Raw genomic sequence first — 27656 nt, 5'->3', positions numbered from 1 at the left:
GAGGCCATGATGATGGTCACGATGGTCAAGACCATCGCGACCATCGGGCTTGCGACGAGACCCTTGTGGTAGGGTCTCGTGGCCGCAAGCCCCAGAGAGATTTCGGCTCTAACAAAGCCGGGATCTCTCCACTGACATCACTCGTGATGTCAGTGGGTCCGCCCCCAAACGGCAGGCGTTCTCATGGGAACCCCTCCGTTTGGGCAGCCACCCCCCCCAGCCCACCCACCAAAGGGGGCGAGCTGTCACTCAACATCGACAGCTCGCCCCATTTGGTGCGAGACCCAGAGCAACGGATTGCCCGTCGCTAGCCGAGTCTTGCACATGCACACGACGGAGCCGGCTCTGTCGTGCGCATGCGCTGTGGGCCACCATCGACCCGGTTGCGAGTACTCAGCGTTTGCGACCGGGTCTGAATCAGGCCCACAATTGTGACTTTAACTGCGCAGGAGCCCTTTTTTACAGATCCATACTCAGCCGCACACAGATATACAAAAGTCGCACAGCCCGCTGATCAGCAATGCAGTTCTGTCGCTCCCACTTGTTTTATTTATGCGAATAAGATGAACATTTTGGATGAAAAAGACCCTTGGCACAGCTGAGTGTCATGTGACCTGGCGGGCCAGAAGGGGCTATGTCGTGCAACTAAAGCCACAGTAAAACAAGGAGACATCTGTACCCCCCAATTCAGTGGAAGAGCAGGTCTGCAGCCTTGGCTCGAATAGTGGGGGCTCGGCGAGCAGGAAAGTTGAGTCTCCAGTTGTTGTCACCTAATTTATTGTGGAACTACATGTCCCAGCAACGAGTACCAGCATATTCTTCCAGACAATGGCTGTCATTGCATGCAATAACATGTAGTTCCATAATAGCTAAATAAAAATGACAAATCACAAATAAATATTTTAAAATAATGCGACCGCTCGCTGTGTGCGCCCGCCTCAGAATGACTGTGACTGGAATTAGCCAGAACTTCCTATAGTTGCTGACCAATCACAAGCAGCCAGTATGGGAAAAATGCTTGTGATTGGCTACTGGTTTCCTAACTATAATATGAAGCACCCCAGGCAGAGGGTGTAGTAGGTATTACCCGACAGCGGCAGCCCGGCAAGAGTGAAGATCCCGATCGTCCCTAAGGTAAGTATCGCTAAACTAATTCTACCCCCTAACCCAAACCCTCCCTTAGGGGTGCCTTACCCTAACTTCCCCCCCAAGTGCCTAACCCTAATCCCCCCTATAAGTGCCTAAACCTAACCCCTCCTTACCCGCTGCCTAAACCTAAGTCCCCCCAGGGGGGTGCCTAACCCTAACCCCCGCTTCCCCTAGCCTAAACCTAACCCTCCCGGGGGGATATCCAACTACCATGGCCTTCTAGGAACAAAAGACCGAATGCTACTATTGTGAAGCGCTACATTCACATTTCGGATTTAATAATTAAAACTGAACTTTTATTGGTATACAGGTAAAACATAGCATCTGATGTAATAGTGCTTTGTAGTAATCATTTTAAATAATTTGTAGTAATAATTAATAGTAACAATTAATAAAAATATAATTAATAGTAAGTAATAGTGATGTCATTTTGAAATATTAAAATATAGAAAGTGAAGATAAACATCTACTGATGGTAGAGAAATTGCAAATTAAACGAGGGTTCCTTTTTTGTTTACGTGTTTAGTAGGGTAAAAAAAAGAGAAGAAACGCTGTTACGTTATTTGTTTTAATTCAGATTGTTATTGTGCATTTTATATGTAATTATTTAGTTTCAGATATTATTATGCCCTGACCTCTCCTCTCCCATAGTTTGCGTTACTGCATGAGAAGGTGAATAGTATTTATAGTCACAGTACTTATCCCAAACATTACCGAATAGTAGGACATGTATGAGAAACATTTCTTACAGAAGAGAGTTGTGAGCTGTCAAATGCTCCTAAATCAGAATGATTAATGGGCCTGATTCAGAGACGGTCGCTCTGACAGAGCGCTCGCTCTGAATCAGGGCGTCTTTTTTTTTTTTTTTATGGAGCGGCCTCCTGGCCGCTCGTATAGCTGTGGGTTGCCACCCACAGCTATTCCGAGCGGCCAGGATGATGGTTGCGATGTGGTAGGGTAGACCCTTGTGGTAGGGTCTCGATCATCGCAAGCCCCAGAGAGCTTTCGGCTCTGACAGAGCCGGAAGCTCTCCACTGACATCACTCGTGATGCGACCACTCGTGATGTCAGTGGGGCCGCCCCCAAACGGCAAGCATTCTCTCGGGAACGCCTCCGTTTGGGCAGCCACCCCCCCGGCCCGCCCACCAAACGGGGCGAGCTGTCACTCAACATCGACAGCTCGTCCCCTTTGGTGCGAGACCCGGAGCGACGGATTGCCCGTCGCTAGCCGGGTCTCGCGCATGTGCTCGACGGAGCCGGATCTGTCGTGTGCGCATGCGCTGTGGACCACCATAGACCCAGTTGCGAGCGCTCAGCGCTTGCGACCGGGCCTGAATCAGGCCCACTGTCCGCCCCTGTGTCCTCCTTATTAGGTGTCCGCATTGCTGCTAATAACATTCTGCTTTACCAGTGACTGGTGTCTGTTATTATAGGTGCACAGAGAAATCCATAGCAGTCGTCATATATTGGCAACAATATATTCTTATACAGTATATTATATAATCCAGTGGTCTCCATCGTTAATTGAGGTGTGAGCTACTTTAGAAAAATAAAACCTACTGAAGAGCTACTAAAATGATAAAAAAAATAAATAAATCTTGTAAGTAAACAAACAATTGAATTTAATGTAAAAAAAAAAAGTTTCATAGAAAATAAAATTGCACTTAATTACCGGCCCCAAGGAGGCAGTAGAGGAGCAAAAGATATAGGCAAGGCTGCTGCCCCCGTGGTTCCACCCACGGCGTCTACGTTAAGGCGGAGCGAGTGACTCCCACCCAGCCCAGCCGGAAGCATGTCAGGTGATTGCTGTAGAGGCTGCGGCAATCGCCTAACGTGCTACCCTGTGGCTCCACCCATGGCGTCACGTCAGAGGTCACTTCCTCCTAGTTGACTCGGCGGTACTCCAGCTTGGTGAGCTACCAAAATTAAGACCGCAAGCTACCAGTAGCTCGCGAGCTACAGGTTGGAGACCACTGGCATAATCTATACTAATATTATAAGAAAGTTGTGTCTGTCTGTTTGCTCCAAGTCGGCGCAAAAGCTACTAAACCGATTTTCATGAAAACTGCATCATTGTGTAGTGGAAACTCCTAGAAATAACCTGCACTTGGTTTAATGTCGATCTGTCATGGTATAGCTGAGCAATAACCAAAACTAAATTTATTGACATAATCAATACAAGAGATAGTTGTGGCACCCTATGCGTGGCCGGTAATAGGTGCTTTGTGCCGCAGTCACATGAATAGGATAGGCTACATAGCAGTCTGTGCACAGGGCACACAGTGACATTGGTGTGAGAGGTGGGTGAATAGGAGAGGTTACATAGCAGTCTGTGCACAGCACACAGTGACATTGGTGTGAGTGGTGGGTGAATAGGAGAGGTTACATAGCACTCTGTGCACAGGGCACACAGTGACATTGGTGTGAGAGGTGGGTGAATAGGAGAGGTTACATAGCAGTCTGTGCACAGGGCACACAGTGACATTGGTGTGAGTGGTGGGTGAATAGGAGAGGTTACATAGCACTCTGTGCACAGGGCACACAGTGACATTGGTGTGAGAGGTGGGTGAATAGGAGAGGTTACATAGCAGTCTGTGCACAGGGCACACAGTGACATTGGTGTGAGTGGTGGGTGATTAGGATAGGTTACATAGCAGTGTGTGCACAGGGCACACAGTGACATTGGTGTGAGTGGTGGGTGAATAGGAGCGGTTACATACCAGTCTGTGCACAGAGCACACAGTGACATTGGTGTGAGTGGTGGGTGAATAGGAGAGGTTACATAGCAGTCTGTGCACAGGGCACACAGTGACATTGGTGTGAGAGGTGGGTGAATAGGAGAGGTTACATAGCAGTCTGTGCACAGGGCACACAGTGACATTGGTGTGAGTGGTGGGTGAATAGGATAGGTTACATAGCAGTGTGTGCACAGGGCACACAGTGACATTGGTGTGAGTGGTGGGTGAATAGGAGAGGTTACATAGCAGTCTGTGCACAGGGGACACAGTGACATTGGTGTGAGAGGTGGGTGAATAGGATAGGTTACATAGCGATCTGTGCACAGGGCACACAGTGACATTGGTGTGAGTGGTGGGTGAATAGGATAGGTTACATAGCAGTCTGTGCACAGGGCACACAGTGACATTGGTGGGTGAATAGGAGAGGTTACATAGCAGTCTGTGCACAGGGCACACAGTGACATTGGTGTGAGAGGTGGGTGAATAGGATCGGCTACATAGCAGTCTGTACACAGGGCACACAGTGACATTGGTGTGAGTGGTGGGTGAATAGGAAAGGTTACATAGCAGTCTGTGCACAGGGCACACAGTGACATTGGTGTGAGAGGTGGGTGAATATGAGAGGTTACATAGCAGTCTGTGCACAGGGCACACAGTGACATTGGTGTGAGAGGTGGGTGAATAGGAGAGGTTACATAGCAGTCTGTGCACAGCACACAGTGACATTGGTGTGAGTGGTGGGTGAATAGGAGAGGTTACATAGCACTCTGTGCACAGGGCACACAGTGACATTGGTGTGAGAGGTGGGTGAATAGGAGAGGTTACATAGCAGTCTGTGCACAGGGCACACAGTGACATTGGTGTGAGTGGTGGGTGAATAGGAGAGGTTACATAGCACTCTGTGCACAGGGCACACAGTGACATTGGTGTGAGAGGTGGGTGAATAGGAGAGGTTACATAGCAGTCTGTGCACAGGGCACACAGTGACATTGGTGTGAGTGGTGGGTGATTAGGATAGGTTACATAGCAGTGTGTGCACAGGGCACACAGTGACATTGGTGTGAGTGGTGGGTGAATAGGAGCGGTTACATACCAGTCTGTGCACAGAGCACACAGTGACATTGGTGTGAGTGGTGGGTGAATAGGAGAGGTTACATAGCAGTCTGTGCACAGGGCACACAGTGACATTGGTGTGAGAGGTGGGTGAATAGGAGAGGTTACATAGCAGTCTGTGCACAGGGCACACAGTGACATTGGTGTGAGTGGTGGGTGAATAGGATAGGTTACATAGCAGTGTGTGCACAGGGCACACAGTGACATTGGTGTGAGTGGTGGGTGAATAGGAGAGGTTACATAGCAGTCTGTGCACAGGGGACACAGTGACATTGGTGTGAGAGGTGGGTGAATAGGATAGGTTACATAGCGGTCTGTGCACAGGGCACACAGTGACATTGGTGTCAGTGGTGGGTGAATAGGATAGGTTACATAGCAGTCTGTGCACAGGGCACACAGTGACATTGGTGGGTGAATAGGAGAGGTTACATAGCAGTCTGTGCACAGGGCACACAGTGACATTGGTGTGAGAGGTGGGTGAATAGGATCGGCTACATAGCAGTCTGTACACAGGGCACACAGTGACATTGGTGTGAGTGGTGGGTGAATAGGAAAGGTTACATAGCAGTCTGTGCACAGGGCACACAGTGACATTGGTGTGAGAGGTGGGTGAATATGAGAGGTTACATAGCAGTCTGTGCACAGGGCACACAGTGACATTGGTGTGAGAGGTGGGTGAATAGGAGAGGTTACATAGCAGTCTGTGCACAGGGCACCACAGTGACATTGGTGTGAGTGGTGGGTGAATAGGATAGGCTACATAGCAGTCTGTGCACAGGGTACACAGTGACATTGGTGTGAGAGGTGGGTGAATAGGAGAGGTTACATAGCAGTCGGCACAGAGCACACAGTGACATTGGTGTGAGTGGTGGGTGAATAGGAGAGGTGACATAGCAGTCTGTGCACAGGGCACACAGTGACATTGGTGTCAGTGGTGGGTGAATAGGAGAGGTTACATAGCAGTCTGTGCACAGGGCACACAGTGACATTGGTGTGAGTGGTGGGTGAATAGGAAAGGTTACATAGCAGTCTGTGCACAGGGCACACAGTGACATTGGTGTGAGTGGTGGGTGAATAGGAGAGGTTACATAGCAGTCTGTGCACAGGGCACACACAGTGACATTGGTGTGAGTGGTGGGTGAATAGGAGAGGTTACATAGCAGTCTGTGCACAGAGCACACAGTGACATTGGTGTGAGTGGTGGGTGAATAGGATAGGCTACATAGCAGTCTGTGCACAGGGCACACAATGACATTGGTGTGAGAGGTGGGTGAATAAGAGAGGTTACATAGCAGTCTGTGCACAGGGCACACAGTGACATTGGTGTGAGAGGTGGGTGAATAGGATAGGTTACATAGCAGTCTGTGCACAGGGCACACAGTGACATTGGTGTGAGTGGTGGGTGTATAGGAGAGGTTTCATAGCAGTCTGTGCACAGGGCACACAGTGACATTGGTGTGAGTGGTGGGTGCATAGGATAGGCTACATAGCAGTCTGTGTACAGGGCACACAGTGACATTGGTGTGAGTGGTGGGTGAATAGGAGAGGTTACATAGCAGTCTGCACAGGGCACACAGTGACATTGGTGTGAGAGGTGGGTGAATAGGAGAGGTTACATAGCAGTCTGTGCACAGGGCACACAGTGACATTGGTGTGAGTGGTGGATGAATAGGAGCGGTTACATAGCAGTCTGTGCACCGAGCACACAGTGACATTGGTGTCAGTGGTGGGTGAATAGGAGAGGTTACATAGCAGTCTGTGCACAGGGCACACAGTGACATTGGTGTGAGTGGTGGGTGAATAGGAGAAGTTACATAGCAGTGTGTGCACAGGGCACACAGTGACATTGGTGTGAGTGGTGGGTGAATAGGAGCGGTTACATAGCAGTCTGTGCACAGGGCACACAGTGACATTGGTGTCAGTGGTGGGTGAATAGGAGAGGCTACATAGCAGTCTGTGCACAGGGCACACAGTGACATTGGTGTGAGAGGTGGGTGAATAGGAGAGGTTACATACCAGTCTGTGCACAGAGCACACAGTGACATTGGTGTGAGTGGTGGGTGAATAGGAGAGGTTACATAGCAGTCTGTGCACAGGGCACACAGTGACATTGGTGTGAGTGGTGGGTGAATAGGATAGGCTACATAGCAGTCTGTGCACAGGGCACACAGTGACATTGGTGTGAGAGGTGGGTGAATAGGAGAGGTTACATACCAGTCTGTGCACAGAGCACACAGTGACATTGGTGTGAGTGGTGGGTGAATAGGAGAGGTTACATAGCAGTCTGTGCACAGGGCACACAGTGACATTGGTGTGAGTGGTGGGTGAATAGGAGAGGTTACATAGCAGTCTGTGCACAAGGCACACAGTGACATTGGTGTGAGTGGTGGGTGAATAGGAGAGGTTACATAGCAGTGTGTGCACAGGGCACACAGTGACATTGGTGTCAGTGGTGGGTGAATAGGAGAGGTTACATAGCAGTCTGTGCACAGGGCACACAGTGACATTGGTGTGAGTGGTGGGTGAATAGGATAGGCTACATAGCAGTCTGTGCACAGGGCACACAGTGACATTGGTGTGAGAGGTGGGTGAATAGGAGAGGTTACATAGCAGTCTGTGCACAGAGCACACAGTGACATTGGTGTGAGTGGTGGGTGAATAGGATAGGCTACATAGCAGTCTGTGCACAGGGTACACAGTGACATTGGTGTGAGAGGTGGGTGAATAGGAGAGGTTACATAGCAGTCGGCACAGAGCACACAGTGACATTGGTGTGAGTGGTGGGTGAATAGGAGAGGCTACATAGCAGTCTGTGCACAGGGCACACAGTGACATTGGTGTCAGTGGTGGGTGAATAGGAGAGGTTACATAGCAGTCTGTGCACAGGGCACACAGTGACATTGGTGTCAGTGGTGGGTGAATAGGAGAGGTTACATAGCAGTCTGTGCACAGGGCACACAGTGACATTGGTGTGAGTGGTGGGTGAATAGGAGAGGTTACATAGCAGTCTGTGCACAGGGCACACAGTGACATTGGTGTCAGTGGTGGGTGAATAGGAGAGGTTACATAGCAGTCTGTGCACAGGGCACACAGTGACATTGGTGTGAGTGGTGGGTGAATAGGAGAGGTTACATAGCAGTCTGTGCACAGGGCACACACAGTGACATTGGTGTGAGTGGTGGGTGAATAGGAGAGGTTACATAGCAGTCTGTGCACAGAGCACACAGTGACATTGGTGTGAGTGGTGGGTGAATAGGATAGGCTACATAGCAGTCTGTGCACAGGGCACACAGTGACATTGGTGTGAGAGGTGGGTGAATAGGATAGGTTACATAGCAGTCTGTGCACAGGGCACACAGTGACATTGGTGTGAGAGGTGGGTGAATAGGATAGGTTACATAGCAGTCTGTGCACAGGGCACACAGTGACATTGGTGTGAGTGGTGGGTGTATAGGAGAGGTTACATAGCAGTCTGTGCACAGGGCACACAGTGACATTGGTGTGAGTGGTGGGTGCATAGGATAGGCTACATAGCAGTCTGTGTACAGGGCACACAGTGACATTGGTGTGAGTGGTGGGTGAATAGGAGAGGTTACATAGCAGTCTGCACAGGGCACACAGTGACATTGGTGTGAGAGGTGGGTGAATAGGAGAGGTTACATAGCAGTCTGTGCACAGGGCACACAGTGACATTGGTGTGAGTGGTGGATGAATAGGAGCGGTTACATAGCAGTCTGTGCACCGGGCACACAGTGACATTGGTGTCAGTGGTGGGTGAATAGGAGAGGTTACATAGCAGTCTGTGCACAGGGCACACAGTGACATTGGTGTGAGTGGTGGGTGAATAGGAGAAGTTACATAGCAGTGTGTGCACAGGGCACACAGTGACATTGGTGTGAGTGGTGGGTGAATAGGAGCGGTTACATAGCAGTCTGTGCACAGGGCACACAGTGACATTGGTGTCAGTGGTGGGTGAATAGGAGAAGCTACATAGCAGTCTGTGCACAGGGCACACAGTGACATTGGTGTGAGAGGTGGGTGAATAGGAGAGGTTACATACCAGTCTGTGCACAGAGCACACAGTGACATTGGTGTGAGTGGTGGGTGAATAGGAGAGGTTACATAGCAGTCTGTGCACAGGGCACACAGTGACATTGGTGTCAGTGGTGGGTGAATAGGATAGGCTACATAGCAGTCTGTGTACAGGGCACACAGTGACATTGGTGTGAGTGGTGGGTGAATAGGAGAGGTTACATAGCAGTCTGCACAGGGCACACAGTGACATTGGTGTGAGAGGTGGGTGAATGGGAGAGGTTACATAGCAGTCTGTGCACAGGGCACACAGTGACATTGGTGTGAGTGGTGGATGAATAGGAGCGGTTACATAGCAGTCTGTGCACCGGGCACACAGTGACATTGGTGTCAGTGGTGGGTGAATAGGAGAGGTTACATAGCAGTGTGTGCACAGGGCACACAGTGACATTGGTGTGAGTGGTGGGTGAATAGGAGCGGTTACATAGCAGTCTGTGCACAGGGCACACAGTGACATTGGTGTCAGTGGTGGGTGAATAGGAGAGGCTACATAGCAGTCTGTGCACAGGGCACACAGTGACATTGGTGTGAGAGGTGGGTGAATAGGATAGGTTACATAGCAGTCTGTGCACAGGGCACACAGTGACATTGGTGTGAGTGGTGGGTGAATAGGAGAGGTTACATAGCAGCCTGTGCACCGGGCACACAGTGACATTGGTGTGAGTGGTGGGTGAATAGGATAGGCTACATAGCAGCCTGTGCACAGGGCACACAGTGACATTGGTGTGAACAGTGGGTGAAGGCGATGCTGGTCACATGGTCCACTCCCACGCCAGGGCCCGTATGCAAAGCAATACAGCTAGAACACCAAGCAATAAACAAAACTTTCGGCAGAAGTGATTTCCGCCGGCAACAGACAGTATTTTGTATTTCCTTCTGTATCAGCATCATAGAAGCTTATATTATTGTGTTTCTTGTGTGCTATGTCCTATGACTCCTAATTCTGTGCCTATCTCATCAGTCAGGTCCGGGTGGTGGTGCCCTTATCTGTAGATAGCACTTTCAGTTTAGTTCAGGGTTGAATTGAGATGATAGTCTGTGGGAAAAGATTGCTGATAATAAAGCACACTAATATGGTCAATCAATAAAATTACACAGAAAAAATGTAAGTTGTTTACTAGGGGGCCTATACATGATGGGGCGATAACCCTAAGGTATTTTGGTATTGGTCAATGGATACCTCCGGTAGTGGTTATCGCCGTGTATAGCCGGTGTTAGTGACTTTCCTCATGCAGAACATTGTGGAAGCTGACACCGGCCTAACAAGGACAGCGATCCTCCATTTTCTGGATGGCGATGAATCATTTTATCACTCGGGAATTTTGAGATTCCCCTCCATTCAGATCATCAGCTTTTTGCACTCTTATATGAGAAAAATTACTTTTCACTGCCCTGAGTGTATTACTTCCACTCACAGGGGATGGAGTAGCCTCTTTTAGCACGCCTATATTCGTACATCATACATATATTATACACATATGCCATTGCCCAGTGTTCTGGTACAGCACAGACAAGTGTCATTTCAGAATGTTAAGTTGCTGACTGTGTTCTAAGTTCCATATTATCCATTAGGTGCTGAGACTGATCCTTTTAAGGCCTTGTCTGCCCCTCATACACTCCTCTTATCTACTGCAGGGTCATTACCTACTGATAACCTCCACTGTCTGCCCTGGCCATGACAAGTCTCTGATAGGCTCCTTATTATTGGTTGTAATGGATAGAATATAGGGAGTGATTAGCCTCTTTATAATTGGGTAGTAGGCAAAGCTCAAGTCTAATTTGCCGCTTAGCTGAGGGTGCACTTGGTATAGGGTACAGGGCCAGTACTTGGGATAGGGTGTGAGACCAGTATTTGTACTTAGGATATGGTGTGGGACCAGTACTTGGCAGAGGGTGGGGGCCTGGGATGCCAGTACTTGGCAGAGGGTGGGGGGGGGCAGTATTTGGCATACTGTGGGGCCAGTATTTGGCAGAGGGTGCGGGGCCAGTACTTGGCAGTGGGTGTGAGACCAGTACTTGGCAGTGGGTGTGAGACCAGTACTTGGCAGAGGGTATGAGGCCAGTAATTGGCAGAGGGTGCGGGGCCAGTAATTGGCAGAGGGTGCAGGGCCAGTACTTGACAGAGGGTGTGAGGCCAGTAATTGGCAAAGGGTGTGGGGCCAGTAATTGGTAGAGGGTGCAGGGCCAGTAATTGGCAGAGGGTGCGGGGCCAGTAATTGGCAGAGGGTACGGGGCCAGTACTTGGCAGAGGGTGAGGGGCCAGTACTTGACAGAGGGTGTGAGGCCAGTAATTGGCAGAGGGTGCGGGGCCAGTAATTGGCAGAGGGTGCGGGGCCAGTACTTGGCAGGGGTGCGGGGCCAGTACTTGGCAGAGGGTGCGGGGCCAGTACTTGGCAGAGGATGTGAGACCAGTACTTGGCAGAGGGTGCAGGGCCAGTACCTGGCAGAGGGTGTGGGACGAGTACTTGGCAGAGGGTGTGGGACCAGTACTTGGCAGTGGGTGCGAGGCCAGTACTTGGCAGTGGGTGTGAGACCAGTACTTGGCAGAGGGTGCCTGCTGTCAGATGTATTGGAGAATGAGTGCAGGCCAGTAGCTAGAGGGATGTGATTTTGTGCTATAGAAGACTGCTAGCAATCTAATCACACTGCGCCTCTCTTACAGGGGTCCTTTCCCTCCCTCCCTACTTCAGTCCCTATAAAGACGGCTCTTTTGAGAGGGATGAAGCAGCCGACGCATACACACACCTAGAACTACGCACTTTGGAGCAGTCTCTTCTCGCCACCTGCGTTGGGAGCATCTCGGAGCTGAGTGAGTATAGAAATATATACAAAGCATTTCCCTGTATATGAAGTATGAGCTGTTCACTTACCTGGAGGATGGGGAATTAGGCCAAACACATGATGGTGACCAGGGCTTCCTGCCATAATCCTGAGTAATGAGATGCACGTTGTATCCGCTGTATGTATAGCAGAACCCTGGGTTATCATTATCAGTAAGTGATTAGTTTTATATTGGAGGCTCCTATGTTTGGTTCAGAACTGCGTTATTAGTGATAAGGCGGCATGGAGCAGGTGATGGTGGGATAGACATGCAGTCGCTACAGCTAAGCCCGGCTTTGGTTTTGTGCCCGCAGGTGACCTGGTTTCCCGAGCCATGCATCATATGCAGTGTCTGAGCACCCTGAGGCCTGGCATGAGCCCCGCACGCCAAAACCGCCACTCGGCGCAGCACATCACCTGGTCCCCCGACTCCCTGCACACGTTGTACTACTTCCTGCGCTGCTCGCAGATGGAGTCCATGGAAAATCCCAACTTAGACCCACCCAGAATGGCGCTTCACAACGAGCGGTAAGAAGGACATACAAAGCCGCCCTGTGCTGTGTGATATATCCCTGCTGCTCGGTACCTTTGCACAATGCTATACACCACTGTCTCTGTTCTGTACAAACATCGCAGCATAAAGCGTGGTAGCGGCTTATTTATTAAGACAGCGGAAAGCGAAGTGCAGACATGATGACAGAGACACAGATTGTTCCCTGCAAGTCTCAGGTCTCCCCGCTCTTTGTGTAAAATCTCTGTTCCCCGTGACTGGTGCCACCAGCTGCACTATCCCATTTCTCTGTCTGCGAAGTATAAATGGGGCGAGAATTTACAGGGGTTGTTGTTTGGGCCTGTCAATTTTCTGTTTATAATCATTCTCACTTGTAGCTTCCTCTTCATTTATCCCCAGCTGACTCCCCAAACACCTTCAATCACATCCTCTTTTATTTACACACACATTTCAAAATACTGTCATACCCGGGACTCAAACCCATCACCTCTCACATGGCAGTCAGACACCTTATACATGGAGCTATCTGTCCCACAATTTCTGATGGCACTCCGTGAAGCTGCCATCATAAATTTTGGAAATTTGGGGTTTGCGTCTATGTCCCTATTTGAAAAACAGGGAGGGGAAGGCAATGCTCTTTCTGGCTCAGGGCACCAAATAGTCTAGTTACGGCTCTGCACGTCCCTAGTATAATGTGAGACATCGCTGGCCCATCAGCTGCACTGTCCTGAAACTATTTCCATATGCTGACATGTTAAATCGATATCATCTGCACCAAATGAGGAACAGCTCAGAATGCGGACTCAATTATACGTAACTCCGCACAGTAGGCCCTGCGGTCACCCCACATGATTTCTCATGAGTTATATATTTTATTGATTGATGGTTTCGATATAGTCCAAGCGTTTACTGTATAATTGCTGAGCTGTGTCCCGGCCTAGAGGGCTGTTTTCCAGTGTATGCTCAAATTCAGTTATACTTTGTACTTTGGGCCTGATTCAGGTTGGATCGCAATATAGCGTAAGCACGCAGTTTTACTACAAATATATGCTAATCCATAGCGATCGCAATGCCGCCGCACCACTACATAAGGACGCCCACTTCACCTACACGCACATCCGGAATGGTTAGTAAGACTGCGAAAACATCGGTACAATCGAGTACCATCGAAGCCTCACGCACAGTTAAGCAGGTCAGACCTCACTCAGGAATTGCTCATTTCAGCGCACGCTATGAGGCTTCAGGCTGCATATGGTATTGCAGTGGATAATTTACGCACGCCCCTGCAACGGCGTTCAAACGCACTGGCACCTGTTTTCGGCCGACTCCCCCCGTTATAACCCACAAATGGCACTTCCTGTCAATCAGTCTGCGATGGGTCTGTGTAGTCACTGCAATCGCGGTCCCGATCGCAATGACTGGTTTGCGCACTGCGATGCATACGAATACGCAGAACACAACAATTGCGTGGGTATTAGCAACTGCGTTCCTTGCTGAATCAGGCCCTTTGTAAGGCGCTGTGGAACACTTGTGGCGCCATATTAATAAAGGATAATAATAATAATCTCCGATAGTATGAGATCTGCATATATACAGATGCCGCTGTGCGCTGTACAGATCTTGTTAGTGCCCTCGGGATTGCTCGCAGTGCCCTGGAAGTCGCACCCTGATTGACCAGCTGCGGCTGTTTGGGGGTGGCTTCGCAGCGGCTGTAAGATATGCGTCCGTTTCTGAATAAGAGGTCTATTTATTAAGCAGTGTTAGGAGACAGGGTTAAAAGTGATAAGAAAGTGATAAGGTACCAGCCAATCAGCTCCCAACTGTCATCCCACAGGCTGTGTTTGAAAAATGACAGTTGGGAGCTGATTGGCTGGCACCTTATCACTTTCTTATCACTTTTCACTCTGTCTCCTAACACTGCTTAGTAACTAGACCCCTAAGACTCTTAAGATCACCAGCTTTGAACTGGCTCAATATTCAGGTCCTTTTGCTGAGTGGAAATGGATGTCTGTCCTTCCACGAGGCAAGGAACGTCCCGAAAGCTGCCACCTCTCCACCCATTCAATTGTTTCTGCAGAGAGAAATCTCATTGCTACACCAATGCGCCTTCTCTGTACTGTATTAGGAATGCCAGTGGCCAGTGACTCCTGCCAGTGAAGGTAGCGTGGCCGATATAAACCCAGAAGATGAAGGGGGGACTGGCAGTGCCGAGTTTCCTCCCCCAGTCCGCAGCCCCTGCTCTTTTCCCGATTCCCCTGATGCTCAGAAGACCTCTTCCCAATCAGCTCTTTTGAGAGCAGAGCGGGGGCCCAGGAGGCTGATGCCGCATTGCCAGGCCCTTACCCACATTTTGCTATGGTGCCCGGCATTGCCTCTTTAGCCCCTAGCAAACCCCCTCACGCCTTCCAACTCCTCCTCACGGCCTCTGCAAACATCTGCTCTCCAGCCAACCCTGGCATCCTGCTCTATAAACCCATTCAAACCTCAGAGGAAAACTAGACCCACGGAGGGCAACAGATCCTCCTCAAAATATGTCACCATAAAATACATCATCTACTTATGAACCGGAATTCGCTGCAGTGCTGGGTTTATTGTCCCCCTCATTGTTCATGGAGGCCAAATATTCTCCTCCAGGATCCCCAAGGCCTCCACTGAACAGTCACTAAAGGAAACCATTAATCTCCTCTCTCCTGCTTCTGGGGTTGCTGCGTACATTTGCACATAGACTGTCTCGCCATGTTTTTCAGTTGTAAATTTTCCTTTTGAGAACCGCCCCTGGAATTCCTCTTCCATATATATATACGCTTGCACAGAGGCGCCCGCTTTGGATTACAAGAGTGTTGAGCAATTAAACCTAAGCAATGAGAGCTGCACTGTGAGACGTTTGCCAGCCAGATAAATACCGGTCAGCAGGAGGCCGTTCTGCCGGCATCTTCCTGGGGCTCTTGTACGCATTTCAAAAATGTGTTTTGTTATCGAACCCCTAGCGAGGGGCTGGAAGCTGAGGTGTTTTAGCTGTATAATGAGGTTTTGTCAGTAATTTTATGATCTGGCATAAAATATCTTTGACGCTTTCTCAAATACGTCTACCAGGCCCCAGAGATTAGAGATGGCGTAGTGTGGGGGCAGAGGCCTGGCTCCTGCAGTGGATGCAAATAGTTTATTCTTCCTGGTATAGATTAGAATTAATCAAAGGGTTCATCCTGTACATCCTGCAATATGTAATAATGTTGCGCTTTTTTTTTCTAGTACTAGAGGCATAAGTAGATTTATTTATTTTTCTGGATTAAGCCGTTTTGTGGGCTGATTTCATCATTTAGGCCTATCAACGAGCCAGGGACTAGTGACATCACACCAAGTGCCTCAGCGATGTCACCGCTCCAACTGGTACCCCCTAGAATCTCATGGGTTCACTTTTGAAATGGGTTCCCCTTGCCTTTTTATGCTAGACTTGCAGTTTTTTTGTGGAGCCCATTTATCAATGAGTTTTATCTTGCGCAATGAGTTTTAAAACTCGTCGTGCATGATAATGGTGCTCCAGCCAATCAGCTCCCAACTGTCATCTGTTTCAAAAATGACAGTTGGGAGCTGATTGGCTACAGCACCATTTATCATATTCAATCAGCTCCCAACTGTCATCTGCTTGAAAAATGACAGTTGGGAGATGATTGGCTGGAGCACCATTTATCATATGCGATCAGCTCCCAACTGTCATCTGTTTGAAAAATGACAGTTGGGAGCTGATTGGCTACAGCACCATTTATCATATTCGATCAGCTCCCAACTGTCATCTGTTTGAAAAATGACAGTTGGGAGCTGATTGGCTGGAGCACCATTTATCATATGCGATCAGCTCCCAACTGTCACCTGTTTGAAAAATTACAGTTGGGAGCTGATTGGCTGGAGCACCATCTATTATACGCAGCAAGTTTTACAACTTGTTGCATATGATAAAACCTGTTGATAACCGGGCCCCTATAAGTTATGTACCACTTTAGCCATCTGCCCTATCCGTTGTACAGGTGGAGTAGACTTCAGTGCACTTTGCAAAGTGTATCTCACAGTGTATGATCAGACAAATGTTGCACTGAAGCCTGCAGTGGACTCTTGGCAAATCTTTAATTGCGAGCTCTGATTTCCTGACCTGCTACAGGTCTTAAAGGGGGGAGTCTTTTCCTGCAAGTAATTCCTTACAGGGACTTGACTAATGCTGGTTACTTTTGTGCACCATTTGGATTTTTCGTTTGACGTTACCTGAGGAGCTTGCACTTTACCCCCACACTGTCCCGCAGGCCGTTCATCTTGCTGCCCCCACTCATGGAGTGGATGCGCGTGGCTATCACGTACGCAGAACACCGGCGCAGCCTGACGGTAGACGCTGTAGACATCAGACAGACAGCCAGACTGCTTCTCCCAGGACTGGACTGTGAACCACGGCAGCTCAAGTAAGTCACAGGACAATATAGATTTTTTTTTGTTATGCCAAGTTCAAGAACTCACCTGTTATCCTGGCTGATCAGTCTGCACTCTGTGCTCATTCCCCTCCCACTGGTGTCGCAGGGCTCATTTTAGCATTGTTACCTGATGCAGAACCTCAGTTGAAATTCCCCCTCTATATTTTTCCTCCCCTGTCAGACCTGAGTGCTGCTTCAGTTCCCTCAGACGTCTGGATGCTACAGCAGCCACTGAGCGATTCCAGCAGGACCTGGGTTTCCGGATGCTGAACTGCGGCCGGACTGACCTCATCCCCCAGGCAGTAAAAGCATTGGGGAAGGATGGCATTAACACCATGGACGATCAGGTGATAAAACTGTAGTACAAGCCTTATATTATTTTACCCAATGACACAGCTGTTAAGAGAAATATATAGATATTGTTTATTAAGCTCCACGACGGCACGGCTGAAATGTATGGAATGGCCGGCTATTGTAACCACTGGATTTGAAGTAGATAATAACGCTATAGGGCCGTATTCAATTTCAGCCGAAAAGTCAGTCTCCGCGTGTTTTTGACCAAAACTTTTCGCCGATGACGTCATTTTTGCCTGTTTGACTTTTACCCCGTATTCAATTTGAAAGACTTTCTGCCTAAGCGGAAAGACAATGCAATGTAATAGGCGGAAAAGTTTCGCCTATGAATAGCAGGCGAAAAAAAGTGCAGAATTGGGGTTTTGTGGTGCAACATTGCGGGACCCCTGTGCAGCCTTCAGACAGTCCCCCAAAAGTAAACTGTGTCAAAAAAATATAAAAAACCACTTAATAACACCCCAAAAAATTACTTTGAAAAAGGGGGTGAAAAAAATACTTAACTTTAGCAACTTTTAAATATGCAGACCCCCATTTTCAAGTACCCCAAATTTGCTGGGATAACTTATTTTCTTGAAAAAAACCTCCTAAATACTATTCTTCATCACTTATAGAAAAACGCTATTTAGCAGCTATTGAACCCTTTAAAAACACCAAATACCTTCAGCACGCCAAATCGGGGGGTATCATAGGGAACCCCCATCTCAGAGCATCTTTTGGGGGGTGTCAGGCTGATTTCTGACAGTACTTTCCATCTGTTTCAGTTTCGCCGGGTCCCGTTTTCGCGTACTTCCATATTGAATACGGGGTAAAGCAATGACGGCCGCGATACTTTTCCGCCTGCAAAACAGGCGAAGTAGGCGGAAAGTCCGGACCGCGAAAAAGTATCGCTGTTCGGCTCATATTGAATAGAGCTCATAGGCTCCTTACTCCAATGACATCGTCACAACCATCCTGGTGAATTGCGGGGTTCATTGCCTTTGTATGTGTTCCTTATTTCTGTGCCTTTCAGCCATTTATTTATATCCTCCAGGCAAATGCATCGATTTACGTTTTTATTTGGATTCAACACAACACAATTCGGCTTTTCTCTCTGGATTGGAGTTGACTGTTTTCATAATTTACTGTAAGGCAATGAAAATAAATAATTTTCAATGGGTGGTATAAATATATGACTGAAAAACTCAGAAAGAATCCAGAAGCCTAAAGCACTGAGGGTGAAATACCCCTATAAAACCGTATCGAATAGACATTTCTCATCAGTTAGAGAGCCCTCATTTAATTTAACAGTAAAACGGTGAAGTTAGTGAAAGTTACTTGGTAAAAAGAAAGAAAAATAAAACACTGTACAAAATGTACAATGTAAAATCATTTCTGACAGTTAGCAATTGTAATAATGATTTAGGTGGAGATGTATCAAACCATGGAGAGAGATAAAGTACCAACCAATCAGCTCCTAGCTGTCATTTTTCAAACACATCCTGTAAAATGACAGGTAGGAGCTGATTGGGTTGTTATTTGTATCTCTCTCCAAGCTTTGATAAATCTCCCCCAATGACTTTAATATCTGAAGCAAGTATAAGCTAAAGACAATAGTGCAATGGTTACATTGTATACGTTATTGTCACATTATTAAACCAATCCTCTGATTCACAGCTCAGAGCAGCCCTCAGAATCCATTGTAGAACTACAGGTCCCACAGGTTGGGAACGGGATGCTGCAACTTGTAGTTCCACAGTACCCGAGACCTACAGGTTGTGGCAGGTATAGATGGCAGTAACGTTCACCCTGTATGGATGTTGCTGCCGTTGTGGGATTGAAGTGGGGGAGGTGGGATGAAGTGTTGGGATGGAAGTGGGGAGGTGGGATGAAGTGTTGGGATTGAAGTGGGGGAGGTGGGATGAAGTGTTGGGATGGAAGTGGGGAGGTGGGATGAAGTGTTGGGATGGAAGTGGGGAGGTGGGATGAAGTGTTGGGATTGAAGTGGGGGAGGTGGGATGCAGTGTTGGGATTGAAGTGGGGAGGTGGGATGAAGTGTTGGGATTGAAGTGAGGGAGGTGGGATGAAGTGTTGGGATAGAAGTGGGGGAGGTGGGATGAAGTGTTGGGATGGAAGTGGGGAGGTGGGATGAAGTGTTGGGATGGAAGTGGGGAGGTGGGATGAAGTGTTGGGATGGAAGTGGGGAGGTGGGATGAAGTGTTGGGATGGAAGTGGGGAGGTGGGATGAAGTGTTGGGATGAAAGTGGGGAGGTGGGATTGAAGTGTTGGGATGGAAGTGGGGAGGTGGGATGAAGTGTTGGGATGGAAGTGGGGAGGTGGGATGAAGTGTTGGGATTGAAGTGGGGAGGTGGGATGAAGTGTTGGGATTGAAGTGGGGGAGGTGGGATGAAGTGTTGGGATGGAAGTGGGGGAGGTGGGATGAAGTGTTGGGATGGAAGTGGGGAGGTGGTATGAAGTGTTGGGATTGAAGTGGGGAGGTGGGATGAAGTGTTGGGATGGAAGTTGGGGAGGTGGGATGAAGTGTTGGGATTGAAGTGGGGAGGTGGGATGAAGTGTTGGGATTGAAGTGGGGGAGGTGGGATGAAGTGTTGGGATTGAAGTAGGGGAGGTGGGATGAAGTGTTGGGATGGAAGTGGGGAGGTGGGATGAAGTGTTGGGATGGAAGTGGGGAGGTGGGATGAAGTGTTGGGATTGAAGTGGGGAGGTGGGATGAAGTGTTGGGATTGAAGTGGGGAGGTGGGATGAAGTGTTGGGATGGAAGTGGGGAGGTGGGATGAAGTGTTGGGATGGAAGTGGGGAGGTGGGATGAAGTGTTGGGATGGAAGTGGGGAGGTGGGATGAAGTGTTGACCTTGGCTGCTCTTTTCCAGGGTGTGACTCCGCTCATGTACGCCTGTGCTGCCGGGGACGAGGCCATGGTACAGAAGCTGATAGAGGCTGGAGCGGACCTGGATGTGGCTGTAAGATAGTGACCTACGGGATTGGCTGGGAGCGCGGTGATATTTCAATAATTACAGTCATTGTACTAATAAAGTAATGAATGAAGCATTGGGGACAGTGATGACCATGGTTTGGAAAAGCCTGATACTGCCAAAATAAGGAAAATATATAGGGGGAAATGTATCAAGGTTTCTCGGAGAGATAAAGTACCAACCAATCAGCTTCTGCCATTTTTCAAACAAAGCCTGACAGTTAAAAGCTGATTGGATGATACATCTCCCCCGTAATGACATGTCTGGCCAATGTTCAGAGACCATACTCTGGCTATTAAGGTGACTGACCATACACCACGAAGAGATCCAGTGCAATTGTTTAATGTTCACTGTCCAACATATTACAGCAGGGGTAGGCAATGTGTGGCACTACACATTCCAGCATGCCTTGCCACAGTTTTACCATGCCCTAGCAGCAAATCTGTGGCAGGGCATGCTGTGATGTGTAGTACCACAGCAGCTGGAGTGCCACACGTGGCCTACTCGTGTACTGCAGTATCATCTAGAAACCAGTCCCATGTAAGTACTTGCAATGTAAATAGAATCTAATTACGCTTAGCAAGCCAAATACAATACTGCCGAAAAATCTCCCTTACTGAAACATGTTTTTATGTAATATTCTTTAAGTGGTGCCAGCAGTACAGCTGGAAAGGCTGGCTCCATAGGAGGCTTGTGGCTCTTGTGGCTTTTCTATATGAAAGGCAGATTGTGGCGTTTCATAACCCTGCCATGATCGAATTAATGAGTATTCTCAGGTTGGGGCAGCTCCAGTGAGGCAACGAGGTCACTGCCGTTATTATTACCACCACAGCGTTTCAGCTGAACGTCATTACACTGCAGAGGACATTTATAAAAGTCCCACACCAGATACCCCACTGCTGGGCACACAAACTGAGCACACACATACCATTTACCAAGTTATGGGGTCTATTTACTAAGCAGTGTTAGGAGACAGAGTGAAAAGTGATAAGACAGTGATAAGGTGCCAGCCAATCAGCTCCCAACTGTCATCTCACAGGCTGTGTTTGAAAAATGACAGTTGGGAGCTGATTGGCTGGTACCTTATCACTTTTCACTCTGTCTCCTAACACTGCTTAGTAAATAGACCCCTATGTCTCCTGTCTTTCCCCCACCTCTTTACAGCCATGCACGATCGCTGCCACCTGCAAGGATTGATAAAAATCATCTGTGTGATCAAGAAAATACGTTTGTAGCCGTCTGCTAAACTGGGGGCATCCCACTATACTATGTACATTATCCACCCTTTATAAATATGTCATCTACAATATAAAGACACATTTTATTCATATGTGCGCAATATGTGTTTATTATTAAGTTATTTATATAGCGCGCACATACTCCACAGCGCTTTACCGAGAATATTTCAGCCCTTTGCTTCAGTCCTTGTCCCAGAGGAGCTTACAATCTATGGCCCTGATTCAGACCCACTCGCGAGCGGCTGTCCGCTCGCAAGTGGGTCGATGTTCTGCACTGAGCATGCGCACGACGGAGGGAGCTCCGTCGTGCGCATGCGCCAGACGCGACGAGCGAAGGAAAGTCCTTCGCTCGTTGTGTCTGATCAAAGGGGACGTGCTGTCGATGTTGATTGACAGCACGCCCCCTTTGGTGGGCGTGCCGGGGGCATGCCTCCCTGACGGGGGCGTTCCCACGGGAACGCCTCCCGTCAGAAGCCGGCCCACTGACATCACTAGTGGTGTCAGTGGGAGTGATTTTGGCTCTGATAGAGCCAAAATCACTCCGGGGCTTGCGGTTGAAAACCTCAACCGCAGGCTCCGGCTCGCAGTTTCGATGGTCGCGATGGTCACGACCATCGCGGCCATCAAACTGCACGCTCGTATAGGCTGTGGGTGGTGACCCACAGCTATACGAGCGTCCAGGAGACGCTCCATTTTTATGGAGGGCGGCCCTCATTCAGAGCGTGCGCTCTGCTCAGAGCGTACGGCTCTGAATGAGGGCCTATATTCCCTATCATATGTACACACACATACTTTATATACTAGGGTTCATATATTTTTTTTTTTTTATCAGAAGCCAGTTACCCCCTCCCTCCAGTATGATTTTGGACTTGGCTCTGCAGGTCCCCCAGATTTCAGCTTTGCAAATGAGATTTGCAATATAACTAAAAAGATATATACAGCTGAGCCGCAAAGCGTGCACTGATGGGGAGGTCTTAGTCTACGACTACACTGAAGTTTTTACTTTTTTTATTGGTGTGAGATTTTGTGAAACTAATGGCATAAGACTCATGGCATGATGTGTTACTGATTAAGCCCCATGAGACCAACTACACACAGAAGATTTGTCTCACCTGATTAATCCTGCACAACCCTGTGACTGAGGTTCTCTAGTATAACAGTATGGTCTGAGGACATCACTGGTGCAGGACGTTACCAGTCAGCAAAGTGGACTGTATGGATGAATAAAGGGCTGCTTATCATATGATGCGTCACTATAGAATACTTAGATATGTGCAATGTCAGAGTGCGAGGAGAGAGTTATTTTGATATTTTACAGCAGTAGAAGTGGGAAATTCTACCATGGAATTTGGCCAGTCCCTCAATCACACACTGCCAGTGTAGAGTCCATGGAATTTGGCCAGTCCCTCTCTCACACACTGACAGTGTAGAGTCTATGGAATCTGGCAAGTCCCTCACACACACACTGCCAGTGTAGAGTCCATGGTATCTGGCCAGTCCCTCACCCACACACTGCCACTGTAGACTCCATGGAACCTGGCCAGTCCCTCACCCACACACTGCCAGCATAGAGGCCACGGAATCTGGCCAGTCCCTCACCCACACACTGTCAGTGCAGAGTCCATGGAACCTGGCCAGTCTCTCACCCACACACTGCCAGCATAGAGTCCATGAAATCTGGCCAGTCCCTCACCCACACACTGCCAGTGTAGGGTCCATGGTATCTGGCCAGTCCCTCACCCACACATTGCCAGTGTAGACTCCATGGAATCTGGCCAGTCCCTCACCCACACACTACCAGTGTAGACTTTATGGAATCTGGCCAGTCCCTCACCCACACACTGCCAGCGTAGAGTCCTTGGAATCTGGCCAGTCCCTCACCCACACACTGCCAGTGTAGGGTCCATGGTGTCTGGCCAGTCCCTCACCCACACATTGCCAGTGTAGACTCCATGGAATCTGGCCAGTCCCTCACCCACACACTACCAGTGTAGACTTTATGGAATCTGGCCAGTCCCTCACCCACACTCTGCCAGCGTAGAGTCCTTGGAATCTGGCCAGTCCCTCACCCACACACTGCCAGTGTAGGGTCCATGGTATCTGGCCAGTCCCTCACCCACACACTGCCAGTGTACACCTATGGAATCTGGCCAGTCCCTCACCCACACACTCCCAGTGTCGACCCTATGGAATCTGGCCAGTTCCTCACCCACACACTGCCAGTGTAGACCCCATGGAATCTGGCCAGTCCCTCACCCATACACTGCTGGTGTAGACCCCATGGAATCTGGCCAGTCCCTCACCCACACACTGCCAGCATGGAGTCCATGGAATCTGGCCAGTTCTTCATCCACATGCTGCCAGCTTAGAATCCATGGAATCTGGCCAGCCCCTCACCTACACAATGCCAGTGTAGAGTCCATGGATTCTGGCCAGTCCCTCACCCACACACTGTCAGTGCAGAGTCCATGGAACCTGGCCAGTCTCTCACCCACACACTGCCAGCATAGAGTCCATGAAATCTGGCCAGTCCCTCACCCACACACTGCCAGTGTAGGGTCCATGGTATCTGGCCAGTCCCTCACCCACACATTGCCAGTGTAAACTCCATGGAATCTGGCCAGTCCCTCACCCACATATTGCCACTGTAGTCAATGGAATCTGGCCAGTCCCTCACCCACACACTGCCAGTGTAGACCCCATGGAATCTGGCCAGTCCATGGCCAGATTCCACACTACCAGCGTAGAGTCCTTGGAATCTGGACAGATCTTCATCCACATGCTGCCAGCTTAGATTCCATGGAATCTGGCCAGCCCCTCACCTACACACTGCCAGTGTAGAGTCCATGGATTCTGGCGAGTCCCTCACCCACATACTGCCAGCGTAGAGTTCATGGAATCTGGCCCTCCCTCACCCACACACTGCCGTTGTAGAGTCCATGGAACCTGGCCAGTCCCTCACCCACACACTGCCAGCATAGAGTCCATGGAATCTGGCCAGCCCCTTACCCACACACTGTCAGTGCAGAGTTCATGGAACCTGGGCAGTCCCTCACCCACACACTGCCAGCATAGAGTCCATGAAATCTGGCCAGTCCCTCATACATACACTGCCAGCATAGAGTCCATGAAATCTGGCCAGTCCCTCATACATACACTGCCAGCGTAGACCCCATGGAATTTGTCCAGTGCCTCACCCACACACTACCAGTGTATTTGCTTTTGGTTAGAAATAAAAACAACATTTAATATTGTTTCAGGTTCCAAGCAGTTCTCCCCGATACCCATCCGTACACCTCGACACGCGCCACTGGACAGCATTAACATTTGCCGTCCTGCATGGACACATCTCTGTTGTGCAGGTAAGTTGTGTGAGGAATTGGTAAACTAGTGGCCACTGTAGATGCGTCATTTGTGCAGCTGGCATGGACAACACATGGCTTTATGGCTGGTGTGGTTCTCTGAGCGGTTAGAGTCACTAATGGCCATTTTGGATCTACAGTGTAGGATGTTTTTCTAGACCAGTGGTTCTCAACCAGTCCTCAAGTACAGTACCCCCAACAGGTCATGTTCTGAGTATTTCTGTGGATGCAGATAGGATAATTACATGCAATATAGATTAACTCACATGATTAAAGAGACCCACAAAACATGACCTGTTGGGGCTACTTGAGGACTGGAGTTGTGAACCACTGTTCTAGACTATAGTCTGCAGTGTGCTGTGAGGTTCAACTTGCTGTTGCTACCCTTAATCTGTGATTATGTTGTTTGTGCCTGTACCCGTCCTGATAGCTTATGCTGTGTTCCCGTGCTGTGTGCGGCTGTGCCTGTCCTGTGTGCTCCTGTGCCCATGCTGTGTGCCCTTGTGGTGTGTGCATGCCTGGGCTCCTCTGTGCTTGTGGTGTGTTCCCGTGCTGCGTCCATCTGTGTCCATGTTGTGTGCCCCTGTACATACACTGTGTGCCCTTTCTGTGCCCATGCTGTGTGCCCTTGTGGTATGTGCATGTCTGTGCTCTTCTGTGTTCGTGCTGTGTGCCACTGTGTCCAGGTTGTGTGCCCCCGGGCCTGTGTTGTGTTCCCGTGCTGTGTGCATACCTGTGCTCGTGCTGTGTCAGTGTTATGTGCCCCTGTTCTCGTACTGTGTGCCCATGCTGTGTGCCCCTGAACTTGTACTGTGTGCCCATACTGTGTGCATGCCTGTGCCCGTGCTGTGTGCCCCTGTACTCGTACTGTGTGCCCATGCTGTGTGCATGTCTCTGCCCGTGCTGTGTCCGTGTTGCATGCCCATTCTTTGTGACCCTGAACCCGTCCTGTGTGCCACAGTGATCATACTGTACTTATGTTCATGTTCCTCTACAGTTGCTCCTGGATGCTGGTGCCCATGTGGAGGGCTCGGCTGTGAACAGCAGTGAAGACAATTACGCAGACACCCCATTACAGTTGGCATCGGCTGCAGGTACCACACACATCTGTTACTGATTGTAGCAACTTCCAGTGAGACATTCTCCTAACTCTAGAGAAACGCCCAGAAGAACGTCCTTTCCATTCGTTTTATGCTTTCCGCACTTGTCCCCGGAAGCCGGGAGATGGAAGTGGTTCCCCGTTTCCTCGCCTGTACCTGGTATCTTCTAAATAGAAACGCTGAAAGGCAAATAGGAGCGTTTTGTTTGTTCATTCACATTGAAGTGACTGTTGAGGTCTTTCAGGAGCACATCTGATGTGCCTCCATAATGTACATCTGGGTGTATGCTTATAGGCCCAATGTCCATCATTCCCTAACTGTCCCATTACTCTGCCTGGCTGCGGTGCCAGTATATGGGAAAGTCTAGCAGAGTATATGGCTGTAGGGATAATAGATGGGGAAATGACACATGAGAGAAGGGAGCCCAGGGGGGCATCAGATGGTCTGTAGGTGACAACGCTGTGGCTCCTTGCCTCCCCCTGAGCCTCTGTTTCCTGATCTTCTCCAGGTAACTACGAACTGGTCAGTCTGCTGTTAGACCGAGGAGCTGACCCTCTTTTGAACATGCTGGAAGCCGGGCGGGTGACCTCCTCATTATATGAAGATATGAATTGCTTTAGCCACTCAGCGGCCCATGGGCACAGGTAGGTAACGCAGTAGCTATCAAACTGTTGCTGCCAGAACCCACGTCTGTGAGATTCTTCTTCTCAAGCCACGAAAAACAAATCATATTTAATAAAAATAAAGACATAAAAGTACCGTGCATGTCTGCAGACTGATCTTGTTCAAGGAGCTTTGAGACGTTGCTGTCCCCGGGGCATTACAAATGTAAGCAATCCTTTATTAATGAAAACAACCCAACATGATTCTGAATGCCAACATATGGTGGTTCTGGCATCCTCTAGTGCCTATCGGTGGTATGACCAACATGATTGTCCTCTATAGATATACAGCAGAGTTCTTTGCCTACTTACCTAGGAATGTCCTGAGGAAGCTCCTTACTCAGCCTCAGCTCTGTACTGGAGATGTCCTATCCCTGGAGGAGATACTGGCAGAGGGGGTAGAAAGCGACACCTCCAGCACAGGCAGCTCTGACCAGGGTCCGGTCTGGCTTTGCAAAACCAGGATGAAAGCTCTGCAGGAGGCGACCTACTACAGCGCAGAACACGGCTACCTGGACATCACGATGGAGCTTCACAGCCTCGGTAAGGGTCACTGACCATGACATGCAAGCTCCACACACATGTACCATGACTGGCAATTGAACTCATGGCTTCAGAGCTGTGAGGCAGTAATGCTAACCACTGTGCCATCCATGCTGCCCTTGATCAGACAACACTTTGCACCAATCTCATGATAGTGGAGGCTATCGTTAGTTTTAGTGCCTTGCATGTTGCAGCGAGCTGATAGTGAACATTGAGAAAAGATACTTAAGTCAGACACAATGTAATGTGGATCAGTGAGCAGTCAGACACAATGCAATGTGGATCAGTGAGCAGTCAGACACAATGCAATGTGGAGCAGTGAGCAGTCAGACAGAATGCAATGTGGATCAGTGGGCAGTCAGACACAATGCAATGTGGAGCAGTGATCAGTCAGACACAATACAATGTGGATCAGTGAGCAGTCAGACACAATGCAATGTGGAGCAGTGAGCAGACAGACACAATGCAATGTGGATCAGTGAGCAGTCAGACACAATACAATGTGGAGCAGTGATCAGTCAGACACAATGCAATGTGGAGCAGTGAGCAGTC

The 27656-nt window shown here is 49.1% G+C and overlaps 1 protein-coding gene across 1 annotated transcript in view; it reads left to right on the top strand.

Annotated features, from left to right (window-relative positions):
- Positions 1 to 27656, top strand: part of ABTB2 (ankyrin repeat and BTB domain containing 2) — a 132172-nt gene that overhangs the window by 87292 nt on the left and 17224 nt on the right. Inside the window, exons 2-10 of the mRNA XM_088452625.1 lie at positions 11755 to 11901; positions 12227 to 12440; positions 16716 to 16868; positions 17059 to 17224; positions 20098 to 20187; positions 24698 to 24799; positions 25797 to 25893; positions 26408 to 26543; positions 26878 to 27104. Coding sequence (XP_088308751.1) covers positions 11755 to 11901; positions 12227 to 12440; positions 16716 to 16868; positions 17059 to 17224; positions 20098 to 20187; positions 24698 to 24799; positions 25797 to 25893; positions 26408 to 26543; positions 26878 to 27104 — 1332 coding nt within the window. The remainder of the gene's footprint in view (positions 1 to 11754; positions 11902 to 12226; positions 12441 to 16715; positions 16869 to 17058; positions 17225 to 20097; positions 20188 to 24697; positions 24800 to 25796; positions 25894 to 26407; positions 26544 to 26877; positions 27105 to 27656) is intronic.

This window comes from Taudactylus pleione, unplaced genomic scaffold (genome assembly GCF_031769625.1).
Source record: "Taudactylus pleione unplaced genomic scaffold, aTauple2 ptg000555l, whole genome shotgun sequence".
Classification (NCBI taxonomy): Eukaryota; Metazoa; Chordata; class Amphibia; order Anura; family Myobatrachidae; genus Taudactylus; species Taudactylus pleione.
The sequence above is the reverse complement of the archived record's forward strand: the minus strand, read 5'-3'. Positions and strand labels throughout refer to the sequence as shown.